The following is an 18,937-nucleotide window of genomic DNA, read 5'->3' as shown; positions in this document are numbered from 1 at the left end:
TATATATATATATATGTATATATATATATGTATATATATATACACACAGGGTATGATACAAGGGTTAGACAACTGAAGGGGAAGAAGTCTCAAGGATCCTTTTCATCTTCTCGCGCTTCTGTCGTCTTTATTCTCACGTAATCCTCTATGGAAGTTGCACTTTCTCCAGTGTTGTGCTGACCTAGCCCCCTTCCGACCGCCAAGCAGAGCTGTCATAACTTAGCGTACGAGAATTTTCAGCTGTCACTCGGTCGAATGTTACATCTGTGTTTGTGCCGTCGATAACGAACAAGTGAGGTAAGCATGGACTAAGATTTTTGTATCTTTTATTATTATTACAGAAAAAGACATCGCAATAGCACGGGCTGCACACGACGACGGCAGACAGACAGGACGTTGTTTTCTGCACACTCGCATTCGTACAAAGCTCTATATAATAGCTTCGGTCAAGAGGATCTCTGTATATAATATATACTATTGCATCACTACAAGCTGACTTTAATTTCTCCTACATTTCTCGAAGTGTTTGAGCTTAACGCCGAAAGCTGAAGGAACCCTTTCGTGAAGATCTCCGCCCTCATAATCCTAGCATATTGCTCGGTGCTCGCTCTTTCTCATTTTTTTTTCGCGTCAACAAAATAACATTTAAGATGTTAGATGCATATTTTTACATTGTGATTTGTTATTCATTTTTAGTCATCATGTCTAACATTGCTTCGAGCTTCTTCAATAATTTCTTACGACTTATCGCAGCCGTTATTTCGATGACGTTAATTGCCATCTTTTTCTATACTCCATTGGTAGTATTCCTATCGATTCTTGCTAGATGTCTGTGTTCGACTCCAGTCGCCACATCGCCGCGTGTTTTTTTCGAAGCTTTTCTTATTTCGGCCGTAAATACAAGAGTACAGTTTCCATAACGGTAACAAACCTCAGCAAGTTCTATCGTCCCGTAAATTTAAAGACATATTATCGTTCTCCCGCCGATAAGAGGCTATTCATGAGCGGATAGCCACACGGATTCCACGACCCACTGCCTTCTGGCCGCCTGAGCATTCTCTCCTGAGCTTTTGGCTTCACCTTTGACCAGCAGTGGTAGCAGCACAAAATTACTGCTCGGAGAAATCGCCGGCGGCCGTCTGTTTTTTCCCTCCACCTGTATCGTCGAAGATGCGTATCGTTTTATTTCGATGATGATTATTATTATCATTCTAGTTCTTTTCATTTAGTACTACTACCACTACACAGCCACAGTGCTACGATTACGAAAGCAGATCAAGCCATCGCCACATACTGCTCATTCACTCACCCGTAAATTCGATATATGCGGAAGGCCTACCTTTATTTACCTTTTTCCGCGCCTACGCCTGTCTTCCGGTTTCTCCTCTCGAATCTTAAGAAGAAGCCTATTCTCACTACTTTTGCACCTACTGTGTCATCTGTTTCGATCCTTATAAGCCACCGACTTTAATTCTCAAGTTTTTACACAGCTACAAGTATTCGCGACTGGCTTTGAAAAATTGAAATTAAGCAAAATCTCGGGGAAAACCTTATGGCTGCAAGTCCGCAAAGAGATAATTCTTATATTCAGATAAACTTAACAAAGATATACAATGTACGTAAATTGTTTAACGCGCATACCGTGTTCATCAGGCTTTCCGCTTGTTTTCTTTTTTTACTAGATATGAATATCATAACAGTTTTCCGACTAAGTATCACGTTGGTTATTTTTCTGGCCTTGAGAGATACTGGCCATGAAACCATTCGAGTGCAAATGCATATCACACGCCCACATATGCTAGGTCTCGCTTATTAGTAACCGCATCAAACACTAACGTGGGGTCAGCTTTGGCGGTGTGGCTGGTTACATTGTATATTTGTTTTGCTAAGTCTTTTCTTATTATGGCTTGTTATTCTCAGTCCATGTGCATATGGTTTTCCTCTTCTGGTTCAGGAGGTACGAATAGAGCGCGAGGTGCTCCCTCTGGCCTATCATGATGGCCTATTACCGGACTTATTTGCTCGCGACGCCGTCGCGTATCGAAATCTGTATGGCACAATGGGCAGTGATTCTGCATGAAAAGCCAACGACGCAAGCAATTGACGTGGTAGAAGTGTTCACACTCGGTGACAACTGCTGAGTCCATCTCGTGATGGCAGATAGCGCAGACATCGTTCAGATTCTCCAGCTGCTCCGGCGTTGCGCGGCGGAGCTCTGCCAGCCGGCGACCAGCTTCCCGGCGTCGTACACTGTTGGCCCAGCCCTGCTTAGCCTGTGTCCACACATTGAAGTACGCGTGGAAAAGTATTGTGAAGGCGCGAATGGTGCCGCCTTGCTCGAAAAAAAAAATCCACGCACCGTTTAGCAGTAGGAAAGTGCCGAATAATAGTTCCATACATGCTCCAAACGCGCGAACAGTGTAGACGTAATCGTCGAACAGTTCCCATGAGCTGTCGAGGCGAGCGTCAATTAGAAACAGGACGTAGACAATCAACGATACGATAACCTTGAATACGACCTCCGTACTGAAGCAGCTCAATGCTAGGAGCCATGTACTGAGTGGGTGACGCGTCCAGGCCACGTACATAAAGAAAATAGGGAATACGATAAGAAACGCGCTCACCAGTAATGCTCGTACGTGCCTCTCTCTCGGTAAATTCAGTGAAGCGCCAAGCATCTGCAAAAGCGAATTAATCATTGAGTGGAAGAAGTGCAGGGTGGCTGTCATCAAAAGGCATCCGTTCTGATACAGTCGGTTCAGCCGTTTCTCCGGCTCCATGCCAGTTAGCCCTGACTGCATGGCTAACACAAAAAACAAAATCGCTGATACCATTCCCATGTGCCTTTCGTCGGCATCGTCCATCTGCAAAAAGAGCTTTACCGCCAACGAGATGTAGTGGCTGGCGACACTAACCAAGCTTGTCATACCCATAACCGACAGTGTTGTTTCACAGCCACGAACAAGAAGCTGAGTTGCTACTTGGGGCAGTTGGGCGCCCAAAGCGAGCCAGCTGCCGAGCTGTCCGTCAGCGTGCCGTTCAGCCAGCAACACAGAAGCATGTTCTGCCATTCGACTCAGCCAAAACAATCGGAGAACTCGAGGAACCTGTAATCGACGCCACTGCGCTTTGAGCAGGAAGAAGATTCCTTCGCCGGCGATCACCTGTTTGGTCCAGAACGCCGTTTCGTGTAAATACTGCATCGCGGGCTGTAGGAAAACGCGTAGACCGTACAACAGAACGATGTGGGCGGCAAGAAATGAGATAGCTGGTGTCCAAGCCAGGAACGAATTGGATAGAAAAGGTGAAAATAATGAGAAAAATGTAGGTCCAATAAAGATTATCCACAGACAGAATAAGCGTGATGTGGAATATCCGCTGCCTAATGTATTGTGTCCGCCCTGCGCCGAAAATGAGAAAATGATCCCCAAAAGCACCTGCAGTACATAGTTGGCCAGTGTCTGCGAGGAGATAGCAAAGAACAATAGCAAAATAATTAATATTTCGTTAGTGCCTCTTGCTAGAGCGTCGATGAATGGAAAACAAGAGAGAATGATTTTAGTTTTGAGTATCTGAACAATTTTGTACGCATGTCACGTCCGCTTGAAGTTTCGTGTTGCGTCGTATGCATGAGATTGTGCGGTGTTTACGCATTTTCTCATATAAATTTACCTCAGCGGGTTTAGTGTTGCTGTTTTATATCAGGCATCTATATATACATCCTATCTAATGGTCTCAAAAAGTTAGTTCTTATAGAAAATGGCGTATCCTAGAATCGTCGAAATCAAATAAACATTTCATTCTGCTCAATTAGCTATATGTACCTTAGTAAGAACGCTGGAATTGAGCGTGAGGCACTCGTACAACACGTTCGAATGTTGGTCGGTAAGAGCAATGGCACTTTTGACAAACTCATGATTGCACACGTATGACCAGAGAAGAACGCCTGACGAAGCCAGGAACAAGTAGACTCGCAGTAGCTGACGTGACTCCAACAGGAATACAACGGATGAAAAAAAAAACACTGAAAAGATTTCACAGAAATGAATTGGGGGAATAATGGGCATATAAACTGGAGCAGTAATAAACCATGTGTATCTATTATCGTTAGAGGTTTAGAAGCGCAATCTGATGAACATAAACCAAATGTGCTCGCGCATTCACTACTTACGCTAGTGAGACAGTATCGTTATTCCTAGAAGCATTGTTGGAATGAAACAATTATTACTATTTAATAGTTACTGCTATGGAATTTACCCCAAGCTCAATGAGCGTGCATAAAGCGTTTGTTATTTTTGGTTCCTGTGCAAAAATTCACGCCAAGTCACGCATAAAACTAACAAATTAAATACGCGCGGCAAACGGACAGTTCCTCTTTGATGAGTTAGTGAAATCTTCTATAGCGTATGTCGATATCTGTGAATTTTTACGTATATAGAGACCATTACACAAATGGCTGTTTAGGTTGTCTTGACGTTCGTCACGCGTAATATTGGCTTGACTAAGAAACACATTGGTGGAAACGAGATGTTTGGGAAAATATAATTTACGACTAAGAGTACAAACGTAGATCACATAGGCTCTAATCTGAGTTAGTGATCTTTGCTTATGCGACTACCTCGAGCAGCAACGGTCCCTCTCCAATAGTGAACACTTTTAAGCTAGACTTCGTTTATATTCTCTCGTTTTAATGTAACCAAAATACCCGCGAAGAGCTGCTACGCGGTTTTTGAGCGTAAAAAAACAAACAACTACTTAAGAGTTATATAATTCAGACTTACGGGTGGCGTAAACGAGAAACCACAACATAGCGTTAATGCCGGCCTCGAGAGTGGCCTGTTCTACCTCGGCTCCCGCTGAATCGGATGAGTTTGAGCCTTTTGCAGCTGAATCGGACGGAACACCATTCCATCGTGCCAGTAAAGAGTCCATTACGAAGAGAGGTGGAACTCGAATGGCGACGTCGACAAAAGCCCGAATTCGAGCCTTCCATTCCGTGCCTACTTCCAGTCCTCTGAACACCTGGCCGGCATTTCCTGCTGCGGGAAATACTGGCGGCCTCCGAACGGGACGACCCGCTGCTGCTAAACCTGCGTCCTGCTCTCCAACAATCACACCCCCAATGCTTCCTGGCCCTGTGCCCTCCATGTCCACCTATAAGTGGAAAACCAGAGATATTAGATTAAAAGTATCACATTAAAGCATCAACAGTGGGCTTTCTGATAAGAGCAATCGACGCAGAACTTCACATAATTTTCAAATAAACGCAGCATAAATAAACGCTTCTAGTTATAGATCCGGTACTGCTTTTAAGCATTGCTTTAGACTGTCGGCTGTTAATACAAGACGAAGTGTGTCTACACTCGCTGTTGTCTCCAAAGAAATAACATTCATATACTACTTAAAGCTTAATTGGAGTGAATTTGATAAGTATATCCTATCACTAGCTGAGGGCGTTCAGTACGGCAATATTTCAACTAAACACTGCCGCAATCGGCGCACCTAACCTAAATGAAACACGTATTTGAAGATCTTTTTGATATCTTATCGCCACAGAATGTTTTCCGCATCTTCCAAATGTTATGATTACAGTTTAACGAAAGAAAAATTTTGCTCATGGAGATCGATCGCATATCGATGTCTGTTTCTCATGAAATAACGATAGGTTTTTTCATATGAAGCATATACAATACGTTGCCTACGAAGAATTAGAAGTAGAACAGGTTTTAATACATAGGCAGAGACTGTCTTTATGAATGAAAACCTAGTAATTTACTATTCAAATGGCCTGAATATATATTATAAGGGAACATGTTTGTCCAATTATTAATTACACTAAATATATTTCGGCTATATGTTTTAGCTATACTATAAAATAAAAGTTTAAGTGCCATAGACAAACTAGGTTTCCAAGCTATAAACGTGCTGTTACACATTTATATATATATAAATTTGTCAGTATATATATACATATATATATATATATATATATTTTGCTTTATAACATTTTGAACGATCAGAACTTACGTATTGCTGGCCAAAAAAAATATGTGACCTTTAAAGAACCTAAATTTGACTTAGGCAGTTGCTGGCCTTTCAGCAAAACAGAAGTGCTTGATTTGACAACAGCTGTTTTCTTAGCTGATTTTGTAGGAGAGTGGTAGAGCAGAACAGCAAATATATCTATTTGTATCGATCTGCAGCTTAATGCAAAGATAACAAGCTGATAATAGAACGTATGGGTATTTCAGCTTTTGAGTTTTGTTTATTACGTGCTTATAGAATCGTTCGGGAAAAACGCCCGAAAGAAGTCACGGTATTCTGCTAATCAGTAAGAGTTTCCCTAACAGGTAACTTGGTCAAGATAGGTGCCTGTATATTCAGGACTGTAACTTGATAAGAAGCTCTGACGAACGCATTTCATACACGTAGTTACAGAGAACCTTACTAAGATACGAGAATTCCTTATACTGAAGGATCTAAGGGTGCAGGACGCATACAGTTTATTGCGTACGTTGCCGAATCTATAGCTCTATTAGGAACAACAGTACTACTCGAATCTCCATCAAGCACAAACGAACAAAAGCATCTTCTGAGAAGAATGCAAATAATTATAGCCCTGCGTGTCATACAAGCTTACCGGACAATCTGTAGTCAGCGGTTCTGGTCCTGCCTCGGGCGCCACCTGAGAACCTTAGGGCGAAACAAGAATTGGAACTTTGGGTACACAGTCTTGCAGAACCAGAGGAAAAGCAAAAAAAAGAGCAGTGACAATTGCAGTCTGGAAAGAAGAGTGGGCCAAAATTTCCACAGGCACGCTCAAGTGCGTAATTCGTGTCCAGGAGGTCACAAAGTAGCTAGAGCAACCAGGCAGGAAGCCGCTAACTACCTTATCCGGGTCATTATTGGCCATAGTAATATTTAGTATACTTAGACAAAATTAGTAAGGCTCTTTCCGATACGCTGTAATCAGGATGTTGAGGAAAATTGTGCTAACACGTTGCTAGTTTATTTGAGATAAAGATTGAGATGCAGAGATGAGACAAAGATTGTCTGCACATGTAACGCTGATTTATTGACTGGTTCACACGAGACGCGGAGGGACATCCTCCATGTAGGACGTAAGCACGTTTGGTGAAGCAAAGAACTTGACGGGTGATTTCGGTCATCTGATCCAGTAGGCATCTGCTACTCCTTATTGACGGAGTAGATTATGAGAGAAGAGCTGATAATTCGGTGGCCTCGGTGAAAATAAGTCAGGTTAAATCTTATACTCGGATCACATAGAATAGAATTTACTTTTCGCTGCCACGGACATTACGGGACTATAAGCTCGGCGTTTCATGCTAGTTCATCTAAGTCTGAGGTTTAGAGTCGCAAGTATTGATACAATAACATACATTTCAAAGAGTATGACTTCTCAAGTGTTTTGTTATCTATTCAAAAAAAAAATTAAACATTTCACTTACAAGTAGTCAAAGTTGTATCGTTGTACAGTAGATGTCACATTGTTTCAGTTGCGAATCGGACATTTAGAAGGTAGACTTCTAGTCAAATGAGCGCCATTTGACACAATAAAATCAAAGTTATCCGCCCCGACGTAACCCACGAAGTCAATAAAAGCATGCAGTGGTCTAAGAGTTACGGAATTCGGTGATGAACGGATGCTACACTAACTACATTTAACGTCAGAATTTGACCTCAACCATTAGACTGACTACTGTAGGTATGGCTACGCCGTATTCTATTGCTGAAATCGTCTACGTAGGAGAAAATAATCATACGCCATGGAGCTCATCGTTTTCCTTAATAAAAAGCCTTCAGTTTGGCGCGGGAAGTCGTAACCATCATTTGAATGCCACCAGGAAAAACCGAACTCTTACGTATTATCTACACGCAACAAATGAAGATACGGGCAAAAAATCGGGATTCACGTTAAAGTATTATTAACGGGTCTGGATTTAAAGCGTCAGGTGCTCTTCCTGCAAAATTTCCCGAAGTCGGAATTGGCTAACAGTATGACCATGTAATTTCCAATTGGGAACCATGGTTTCAGTGTCTTATTGAGGCGAAAAAATAAATTGAAGCATTAGCCGGTGTTAATGTTTCTATAGGTTTAATGAATAAAGCTGGATCACTTGAGTTCATTTCGTCTTTGCGCTACTTCACACACTGACTACCGAGAAACGCAAAGGAGAACTACAATAACGCTTACATATTTTTTACAGTCTAGTAAACAATCGCCGCTTCCTGTCGCCAAACCTGACCACGTACCATCATCTAATTAGTACTTCTGGTACAATCTAGGCTCGCCCAGTCGAATTATTCTTACCTTATTTTTGTCACTAACCACCATATGGAGCATCCGAGCAATACATTAACTGCCTCCACCACTAAAGGCTAGAAATCGAACGAGAGTTTTCGAAAAAAAAACACGATATTCGTTTCCTTGAACTTCGAATCGAACGCTGCTCATACGTCTCTCACTGTCCGCGATCGGGTTGTTACAGGTTATCGCGTATTAGGGCTGTCACCACAGAACGTGAGTGAGCAGCTGTCGTCTAATAGGAATAGGTTGGAAGCAGCAAATCGGAGGCCTCGACCTGGTCTGAATGTAGTAGTTTGACCAACAACAGCAGCAGCAACATCCACTTAATTCTCGCCGAACAGCAACTGAACAGAAGAAAAGAGAGCATCAATCGAAATCACTGTTTTAGCTACATCGGTCGTCGTTGCAGTTGTATTTTTTTTGTCAAAGTGAACGACTATCGTCGCCACCGCATCGGTAGCACCCCTGCCAGCGTTATTCGTAGATGCCGTGACAGCTGAGCGTTGACCGCTAAAACTGAACTCATTGACTACTTTTACCTTTGGGTTAACAACAGCTGTGTAACGCACGTAGGGCGGCCTGACGGGTCGTGTTGTGTGGCGCACAAGATGCAGAAAATCGCTAACGAAAGTAGACAGATGACCTTCAGCTTTCGTTTGCGCAGCGAAGACCTGCCACCATCATCGCGCAAGTGCTGCTAATGGTACATTGCTCATATTCAGATCAGTCCAGCAACCCCCCTCCCACACACATACACATACGCCAGCAGCGCACACAGTGGATCTCATAGTCGTCACCAGACTGGGGCATACGTCGAATAATAGCGGATGGAACGGTGGAGAAAGCTAACTGGTCAAACGCATCTGAAAGGGCCTGCCGTGAGGCAGACCCCAAAGAAGCTAAAAGCCGTTGATCTGCACTATTTTACAGTGAGTTCTGTTGTGTATTCAGAGATTTTTCTCCGAAACTGGCACTTTGTCATGTCGTTTTTTCTTTTTGTTTTATAGCTCTTTAACTATACTACTTGTGGCAACGCGTTGATTGCGCTATGTCCCGTTTCTCATGCCCATGATAAAATGTGATAAAGATTATACCGACAAAAGTGCTCCAAGCAAGGCTGACCGTGACTGACTATTTGGTCACGAAAAGTTGATGTAATGAAGTTTTTGACAGATCGGGTTGTATAGCTAAAAATCAATGATAAGTTACTTGGTCAGATAACTTCCGGGCTCGAGGGGCACAATAAAGAACGTCTAGCCCAATTCTATGAGCTACTTTAAAGACTATGGAAATTATCTGTGTAACAATTTTTAAATATGACAAATGTAAAACTAGAGCAACGACTTGGAACTAACTATCACCGATCGAAAAACCTCATCTGCAAAAATATGACCTTCAGACGGATGACTTTTGGGCAGGCCTTTAGCCGCCTGCTGTAGCGCCAATCTTTTGAGTCCTTTAGCAATCCCCCATTTGCTTAAGAATAGGGTAATGTTATATGCTTAAAATTAACGAGGCCCCCGGCTAAAAAGCAAACAAGATTCGTTTTAAGTATACATGACTTTCACAGAAGAGGCTTCTTAACGTAACGTGCTATTGTACGACTGTAAAATGTGCCCTCTGCTTTCTTACAACAATATGTCACCGTTTAAAATACTTACAATTACAAGCAAACCCAAACGGGTCTAATTTCAATCTGATAAAGCGGAATGTTTCGATTCAGATATTAACCAAAATCTACCTTCGCTTATAACATTGCAACCTAAAAGATGTCTGGACAAAAACTTAAGCTACAAGCCTTTCCCTTTAATATGAGGGACATCCTTTCACCACAATACGGGCATCCTTTTGTCATAGAACGTATCTTTCGTCCGATTACCACTAATAGCGGAAATACAGCACCTTCAACATAAGCAAGATGTCTATCGACCCGCAGTGCTGTTAACCCTAAATTACCAATAGCGTAACCAGTCTTCTACACGGACCATTACCGTTACGGCAGATTTTTTTGGCCAAGGTTAAGCTAAGGGCATCGCTCGATGTTTTTACCAGTCAGCGAGGACGCTTTTGTGGTAGACACATATCTACGCCTGTATAGTAAAGCAGACTTTTTCTGTTGCCTTCATTTTGCATCTTTATGAACAACAATAACGACTAATACCACATCAACTACGCTAGCTATTATTTGCTTTTCTCTGCCACTCTACCCACAATAACGAGATAAGGAACGCGTAAAAAGAGAAAGGAAAACAGACGGACGCACGCCTTCAAACCTCTTTGGGTATTTCAGGCCAAGCAGCAACATTATCAAAATTGCGTCACCACTAACTGGAACCAAAAGGGATTATGCAACAGTACTGATAATTATAATCATATAATAATATCGATGTGCAATCGACAGCCCTGGCTTGTCCGTAGCGGATATCGCTATTGGCATTTGGGCGCATAGTTCAGTAGTGCTCAGAGGATCTGATCGGCAACGACGACCGATTCGAGAAAAGGTAAGGCCTCGAAAGTGTGATGTCAGTTTCATGAAAGTATGGATCCGAAAGCTCCTCTGCAATACTGCGAGCGACACACCACTTTATATAGCTGGTACGACCTTTACTGGTTTTAGCTACAATTTATTGAATGAGTCACTAATTGGAAAACGTACACGTCAGGCTTTCATTTACTTATCACTGGTTAGGATCTCTGATTACAAAAGCAATAGCAAAGTAGGCGGACCTATATGTAGGGGATTGTACAATGTGATTTTTGGCCGCAAAAGTCATTAGACGACCGCTAATACACATAATGACAGACAAATGCAATATGATAATGAATAATAATTGTATTTGCAGTAATGTAAAAAAAGTACGAGCACAACCATCTTTTGTTAAGGATCCACCTTTGGTGCTCAAGACGAGAATGATCTAAATTTAGGATCAAATAAGAATTAACGTTATCAACTGATATCGACATTAACCAGCCTTACCGATTGGAGCGGTTTTCAGTCTTCTGACATCAAAAAAGCCATGGTCACTCGACTGTCACAGAAAGAATTACCCACAGCAACAGACGTCTTCACCTTGTCAAGGCATGCAGTATAGCTTCTAAAAGTAATAATCAAAACATGATTAAGAAACACGAAGTATTGTTCTAAAAAACTGAACGCTTATATTTGGGTTTTGCTATGATATTGTCATCGAGTCTAAGCGGTTACACTGAAGTGCTTCGGTACAAAATACCACTCTCTTCATATTCAATTAGAATAATTCAATAAGAATTGCAATTGTCGCATTTTCAGTATTAAATAGGCATCCGAATAAGAGTGAGAAGGCGCATTTTTAATTGGTTTAATATTTAGTAGACCTTTTAGAGAAAAAGGCGAACGCTTATTCAAAATACCCTACGACATGTCTATCTATACACAAAGAAAGTCAATACCATATTGGTTAATACGAAATAATACTTCCTAGACTAAAGGCTTTCTTAAGAGCCGCACAATCTATGTATCTTAGTATCGTCTTCATGAATGGTGACGGATTTAATTGAAGCCGGCGGCTCAACAGAAGTTTTGATTGAATCAAGGCACTGAGCCTATATTTTCAGGGGTTTTCATATGTCATTGTACGGAAGATAATGTTTTCAGGCTCACTCTATAACTGAATTAGCTGAACTTAAGTCACTTCAAGGAATTTAGTTACAGGTAAATAGGAATATTACCTGCTACAAGGTATGGCCATTGTGCAAGGGTCTACCTTGCCTTAACCTATGCCCCTTCAAACTGCCTAGAAGGCATTCAACAAATATGCTCTTCGGGTTCGTCGCAGGAAGCAAACAGCGTCATTATTCACGCTTGCCAAATAGAGAAAGAGAGAGAGAGAGAGAGAGAGAGAGAGAGTAAGGGAGAAAATTCGTATAGGAAAGAATTAATTATACGGAGACGATGCCATTGTGTGACCGGGGATACATTTCAGCATGGGATTGATTTGCTCTTCCGCAGTGGTCATCTGCCATAGGTCACCATCTGCGTAACAACTACTACTAATATTAACGAGCTAAGTTCAGGACTGAAAGGATTTACTTATGAATTGAATGTATTAATTGAAACAAAGCGATCGGTTGATGCGATGACGGGGACGACGAAGTGTAGCTGAAATGCTAGAAAAACTACGGCAATAAGCAGTGAGCACTGACGTTAACAATCGGACTGAGTTTTCTGAGTTTCCAAACAAATTAGCTAGTGATAATTGTTGTTGGCCAAGATAGTGCGACATGAACATCAGTGGAAGCTATAATGGTTTCATATATACAAACATTTCAGCATTAACAAGAATAACTCGGAGTAGATGTTGCGCTATCAGTTTACGTGGTAATTATCAATATTGTTTAACGTAGATGTAGTAGTCAGAAGCTAAGCCCGCGAACGTATAGTCCCAATAGTTTACCCGAAACTGTGAAGTTTGCACAAGCTATCCCTTAGCTGGATGCATTTGGAAATATCCGTGTCGTCTCTGTCGCGTGCGTGTAACCACTGCAAAAAGACTGAGGGCCAGTTAGACAAAGTTCCAGTTAGTTATATTACTAATTATACAGGCGAACTAATCAGCCTTCGAATATCTAATGGTCATATAAATGCGAAAACTTGTTACCTAGTTACAAAACAGGTTTTTCATAAATCGACAGATATTCTGTCAACTTACTAGTTCAAAACTAAGCGAGTTTTCCTGTCTAGAATTCTAGATAGCAATGACTCAACCTGGCAAGTCAACATGGCTTCATCATAACTTACTAGCAAACGGCTGATCACCAACAAGAACCATTTAGCAAGGTAAGCGAACCGTCAACAACGTGCAGCACATCACTTATTCAAATAGTATGAATGTTAGTTGGCACCCGTATCACTGCCGCCGGCATTAAAGGAGCATATGAAGAAATATCGAACGCGACGCATTTCTACGCCACACGAATCTGAGCCAACCTGATCACGTTGGCACTGCGTGAGCTATTCTGAGCACAGTGATACTACCGAAAAATGCTATACCAACGCAAGAATTCTTACTCCCGTCAATATGATACCCACATTTGCATAATAGACGCTAAAAAAAATAATCCCAAAATCTCCATGTATATGATAAAATGCTAGTGGACCTATATTAGTTTTCAACTAATGCTAGAAAAAGATTTAGAACACTGTTAGAAGAGATGTTTCGCTATCTGTAAGTCTACTTTTTTACGCAAAATGTAGCCGAAATACCTATGTCTACGTATACGTTTAAGTTTGCTCCTCATACGGTACAGTGTAGATATTAAATGATTTACTTTATGTAGATAATTATATTCAGTTGTTGAAGCTCCATTTAATAAGTAGGCCAGCTAAACGGCATCGGTGAGCCGGCAGTAGTGATTTAGCATATTATGGATGTTCAATGGTTAGGGAAGCGTTATTCCCGATCGTATTCTATGTGGCACCGATGAAACGCTTACAATAGTGGCCCTCCATTTTTGTTACGCTATATTGTATATGCAAATGTTGGCTCGTTAAGCCCTTCTCCATAGTACGTATATATACGATAGCATACATTAATGGACCGGGAATTCGGCGGTTGGAAATGTTGCAGATGTCACAATGTATCGTATTTGCAACGTATGTGTCAACCAATAAATGCGACACAAAAAAATTCTGTCAATTAATAATTTCAAAAAGAAATTAAAAGACTACCATTTACGCAAATGTGTGTCGAAATGAATAACTGCTCATGAATATTCCACATACAGCCAGATAGAATAGAGAAAATGAACGTACATCGATCGGCTCTCACAACCAGCTCCTATTAAAACCGCAGCATTTAAATTCAGCATATTAACAAAAAGTAAACGACTTGAGTTTCTCTTAAAAACCTGAGGAAAATATTCGGACTTAAAGCGTGGCTTCCCTAGAGAATTTCCTATCGCAGGCGGTAGTTTCCCCTCTCATTATCACATCCTGCCAATGGTCGAGACTGCACCAGAGGAAACCGTCAATAAACGTAAACAAAGGAATAAGGTAGTCTCCGAAAGAGCTCGTTTTGGAGGGAAACATCTACATGGGTTTAGAGATCTACCAAGTTTATACGGTTGCGCGTTTGTGCCTGTATGTGCATGCATAATCATACTGTACTAAAGGAGTTACCACAAAAAAGTCGCTATAATAATAATAATACGTCCAACTGCATAAGATAAAAGCAGCGTATTCGCCAGCACACAGTTATAGAAATCGAAATTCTTGTGCTTTTCTAACACGTACAAACTTTAACTTTCGAGTTATAAACCAGCAGCGTAAATTATTCGCCTGTGGGTGGTGCAACTGCGGATATGCAGCAGGTAAATGACAGTAGGGGAAAAACGCGTTAGGGGAGTTGATTAATGGAAAAACCCCTGATTTGAGAACGAAACTATATGGCCCCTAGTAATACATTTTTCTAATATGAACTTGTTCGAAAATTATCTTGCACCTAAGTTTTATCTATCTAAAATTCTGCAAATTAGAAAATAAAAAGAACCAAATTATAAAAATACCTTTAGTCTTTAAAAATATTGCTGCCTTAAAGATGGCATCAAATATATGAAAACTGATTATTTTTTCTGGGCAGGCAGGAACCACGGCAATGAGATGATAACCATAAATTGGCACAATTGCGCAAACAGAAAATTTGAAACGATTGTTTGAACGTATCCGGCACAAGACCCTAGGCAATTATGTAAATTACTGAAGATCTTTTGCTGAAAAAAAAGATAAATGGACTTTTTATGACAACTTTTTTGCCTCCCTTGCGTTCTGCTGCGTGTTTTTAATATTTCATAGGTGTTTAATATTAGCAATATTTTACAGGTCTCCAAAAAAAAAAAAACAAAGACCCCCATTTGAGGTGCTACATTAAAAGCTAAACTTCAAAAATCTATTGAAATGCAAAAGGTACATTGCGTAAACCACTGCTAGAAAAAAAACTGAATTAGTAGGTGTTTTGACGTGAGCATTATTGAAGCCTTTCTTATTCTGTAGCCAAATTCTTAGAATTCACTAACCCTACAATCCCTACATCGGTTTACAGTATAACCCGAAGCTGAATGAAAATTAATTAGAAAAGTACTGCTACGGTCAACCAATCGTAATGATCAGTAATCAGAATAATAATGATGAAAAAAAATTATTAACTTGCTGTCACAGAATGAAAAAAATCAGAATGATTTTAGGGCTAGTAACCACACCAATCTCATTTATATTGGGCCCTTTAAAAATAGTTAACAAACAGACGGTGATACAACTGGTAATAATTACCGCATGATAATGTCGAACAGCTTCTTTTTGACTGGACCGTTTGGGGTAAAGTTAAATTGTATCGTCTACCTGATTGGTTGATGGTAACCAACACACGGAGGCACAATATCTTCTACGAGATATTTATTATACATGCTTAAAATAGAAGCAAACACTTAATTTTCCTTGTGGCAATGAGTAAAGCATTATTCTCGCGGCAGGACTGATTGTTTCTTCAAGGTAATTTCTAATACACATACATATAACGTTCATCATGTTGAATGCTATAGATATTTTGCAACAATTTGACAAAGTGCCTGTTTGAAAAGGACCTTCTAGAGAATGATTTCGAAAAACATGGCGGAAGCGAATCTCATTTTATGAATTCGACTTAGTTCATCCGTTCTGCTACGGCTTGTTTTTCGTCGGAAAAATTAAGCAGTTCCAAATAAAATAAAGAGTGGCAAATTTTCAATGTCTATATGATGTCCCTTATCTATGTACATATATTAAAGCTCTGTTTAGTGCTATTATGACATAGTTGCTTTAAGGTGAATTAGTGAAGTTTCGTCCATATGCAACGTAACACGCGAACAGAGTCATGCAAATGTAACACATTGTGTTCAGCTGGGTTCAGCTGTAGCAGGCACTGTCACGTTGACCTACAACAGCTTCGCACGTAGAAGACGTCGCATACGAGGCCGAAAGCGGACAGGCGCGCATAACGTACAGATATGGCTTTGAACGGATTTTGGCTACCCTAACAAAAAATAAAAACAACATTCCATATTGAAGTTAAGCGCCACCTAACAAGCAATCATTGTGCAAGCCAAACCTTGCTTGTGATAATAATATGGGATGGCGAAGTACTTTGTTGTACTTCTACTACAATTACTAGTAATAAAAATATTTATGCGGCAAAAAGGCCTGACGTGCGCTAGCTGTGTGATAATGGCGAAGTATTCCTTCCGAGTGCCTTTAAATATCGCCTATATCTATCCGCCTCCATAAGTACTCGCAATACGTTAAAACAAATGCAAAATGTTCCCCGTATGCACCTGGCAGGTATCAGCGCAAGCGAGCTATATACGCTGAATAATATTTCTATTGCGTGCAATAGAGCAGTCACCGTAATCACAACTTTGCTGATAAAGCCAGGTCAACTACCTAATATAGTTATTTCTCAGCGTTTTATTAATCTCAAACTGGATTGTTTAACTGCGACAATATAACGAGAAATGGAAAGAGAAGAATCATCCTTTACAGCAATTGCGGACCTTATTCCCAATTAAATTGCTGACATATGTATACTACCAGCTGATAGACTCCTTCCGTTTTGTCGTAACGGACCAACGCCAGTTGAATCAAAACCTTTAGAGGGTCATAGGCAGACCTTTAACTCGTATATGCGAACTATAAATTCTTGTTTTCGTACTGATGCGTGCTGAAGAAGAGACACGTTTTACAGCAAGCTCTAGTTATCGAAACGAAAATTTCATTAGAGTGAAAATGACTTCATTTTAAGGATAATAGAGTCCGCTGTTCACTTTGCCACATCCTGGCGTCACACTTCAGGTATCCCTGGCAGAACCAACAAACAACCTATAGAGTAAACTTGTGTTCTGCGTCCTTTTTGTCTGAGACCGACACAATAATGACTACAGCTCATATGCTTCCAGAGTTCATTAACAGCTATCTATGTTATTACGCCTTACATTATTAATAGAAAAAATATTCCGAAGGTTACGTCCGGTATTGGCGTCTGAAGCATTGCTTCAGACGCTTACACAATTGTTACTATGAGGTACTTACCCCTCTGGTTCAGGATCGACGACCCTCACAAAGGACACATCGCACGTAGCCAACCTATACAGCAGTTTATTTGATTCACGAATTTCTTGGTGTGTTCACACGCCCTAGGCACATACCTACACACACGTTGTTTCTTTTTCACACTTTCTCAAATAACACTACACTGTTATAATAACAGTATCGCTTTCGGCAAACTCGACACCGAGCCGTTTCGTTTGTCTACAGCTCTTGTTCTCCGTATGGTGATTTGTTCCGACGTACTCCACGTTCGCTGTACCCCAGCCCGAACAGCAACGACAGCCGCTGCAACTGCAGACGCCGTCTCCGCTGCCGTCGGATCAATTTAAGGCTCCCCCTGAACAACCTGCGAAATCGGTCCTCAGACTACTCTAGCACAGCAAAACGGAGAGAGGCATTTAACGGAGAGCCTGTACCGGTTACTTCCGTGTCCTATTTGGGGTACGCTGTGCGTTATAGATACAACGGTAGTAGCATTCGAACTTCATATATATATATATATGTGTGTATATCCTGAAAAAACAATACACAGCAACACTTCTCTGTGGTTGGTGCTGTTTCTTTGTTCGAAAGATTAGTCGTCGTCGTGTCTACAACAACTCACTAGTCAGTGAATAACGGCAACAAAAGCAGCAGCGGCTAGCGAGCAATCAGGCGACCGATCAGACTGGTAATCAACAAAGCAACGGGTCAGCTACTACGGGACCAGTCGACGAAAAAAACCCCCCAGCGAACAACACTGCTTTCAACACTACCATTAACTGCCATAGAGAGATACGCGACACACACATCAAAGCCTTCTCTCCGCCGTTAGCTGTCCATTACAACTGCAACATTGACATACAACGGCATGGCTAATAACAGCAGCAATAGCGACGACATCATCATCATTACGTACGGAACGACACAGCAGCAGCGGCGGCGCGAGAAGTATTTTCGATAATAGCAATAATGATGTCGTCGAGCTCGCCGTCGTTGTCGTGATAGCAGCCGAAGATGGCTGCAGCGGCCGCTGTTAGCTGCAGTTGTAGTGAAGGCAGCAGTTCGAAAAAACGTCCTCTCTTCAATTGTGCGGCTGCTATTTTGTCGTTCTGCGTTGCTCTGTTGTACTATGTAGTTATATCGCTGTATGTCTACTGTTGCCGAGACTGCATAGCTCAGCAGCTGGTAGCAATAGCGACGGGTACGGTGGGCCGTGACGCACAGATCAGCTAACCCGCCAGCCTGTCAGACACAGCTGATAGAAGTCATACGGCGGCACAGAATTGGTGACTATGTCTCAGGCAGGGGCAACAGTAACTATTCGCTGATTCGTATTTTGGCTCTCTTAACTGGACAGGCAAAAAACATCAGCGTCATTTCGGCGCTACCCGGTCATCGCTCCGTCGCTGGTCGCTACTGGTTGCTGGGAAATTCCGCTGCCAACAGCGCTTGTCTTTACCGAATGTTTCTGCATGAGCGATGAACGTCGAGCATCTACAGCACTAGATGGTGTT

General features: G+C 41.4%; 1 protein-coding gene across 8 annotated transcripts; it reads right to left on the bottom strand.

Annotated features, from left to right (window-relative positions):
• Positions 1–309: 309 nt before the first annotated feature.
• LOC111251427 (protein TRC8 homolog) lies at positions 310–18,756 on the bottom strand. 8 transcript variants are annotated; one of them, XM_086991857.1, is made up of 8 exons: positions 18,046–18,756; positions 17,424–17,807; positions 12,763–12,859; positions 11,307–11,424; positions 8,333–8,673; positions 4,782–5,154; positions 3,825–4,024; positions 310–3,461 (listed from the first exon to the last, which is right to left on the bottom strand). In XM_086991857.1, exons 5-8 carry the CDS (start codon positions 8,363–8,365, stop codon positions 1,917–1,919), a joined length of 2,151 nt encoding a protein of 716 aa, XP_086847983.1. In that variant the 5' UTR covers positions 8,366–8,673; positions 11,307–11,424; positions 12,763–12,859; positions 17,424–17,807; positions 18,046–18,756; the 3' UTR covers positions 310–1,916. The 8 variants fall into 8 exon arrangements, with proteins under 8 accessions (XP_086847983.1, XP_086847982.1, XP_022663726.1 ...); XM_086991856.1 differs by having other exon boundaries at positions 12,763–12,848; positions 17,424–18,756; XM_022807991.2 differs by lacking the exon at positions 8,333–8,673 and having other exon boundaries at positions 17,424–18,756.
• Positions 18,757–18,937: the final 181 nt, after the last annotated feature.

This window comes from Varroa destructor, unplaced genomic scaffold (genome assembly GCF_002443255.2).
Source record: "Varroa destructor unplaced genomic scaffold, Vdes_3.0 BEIS01000005.1, whole genome shotgun sequence".
Lineage (NCBI taxonomy): Eukaryota > Metazoa > Arthropoda > Arachnida > Mesostigmata > Varroidae > Varroa > Varroa destructor.
The sequence above is the reverse complement of the archived record's forward strand: the minus strand, read 5'-3'. Positions and strand labels throughout refer to the sequence as shown.

Coding starts and splice junctions, on each gene's coding strand:
- LOC111251427 (XM_086991856.1), bottom strand. CDS start 8,365: ATGCTCCATATGGTGGTTAGTGACAAAAATAAG. Junction 5,155..8,332: donor TGGTTAGTGACAAAAATAAG/GTAAGAATAATT, acceptor TTCCACTTATAG/GTGGACATGGAGGGCACAGG. Junction 3,462..3,824: donor ATTCCAGCGTTCTTACTAAG/GTACATATAGCT, acceptor ATCTCCTCGCAG/ACACTGGCCAACTATGTACT.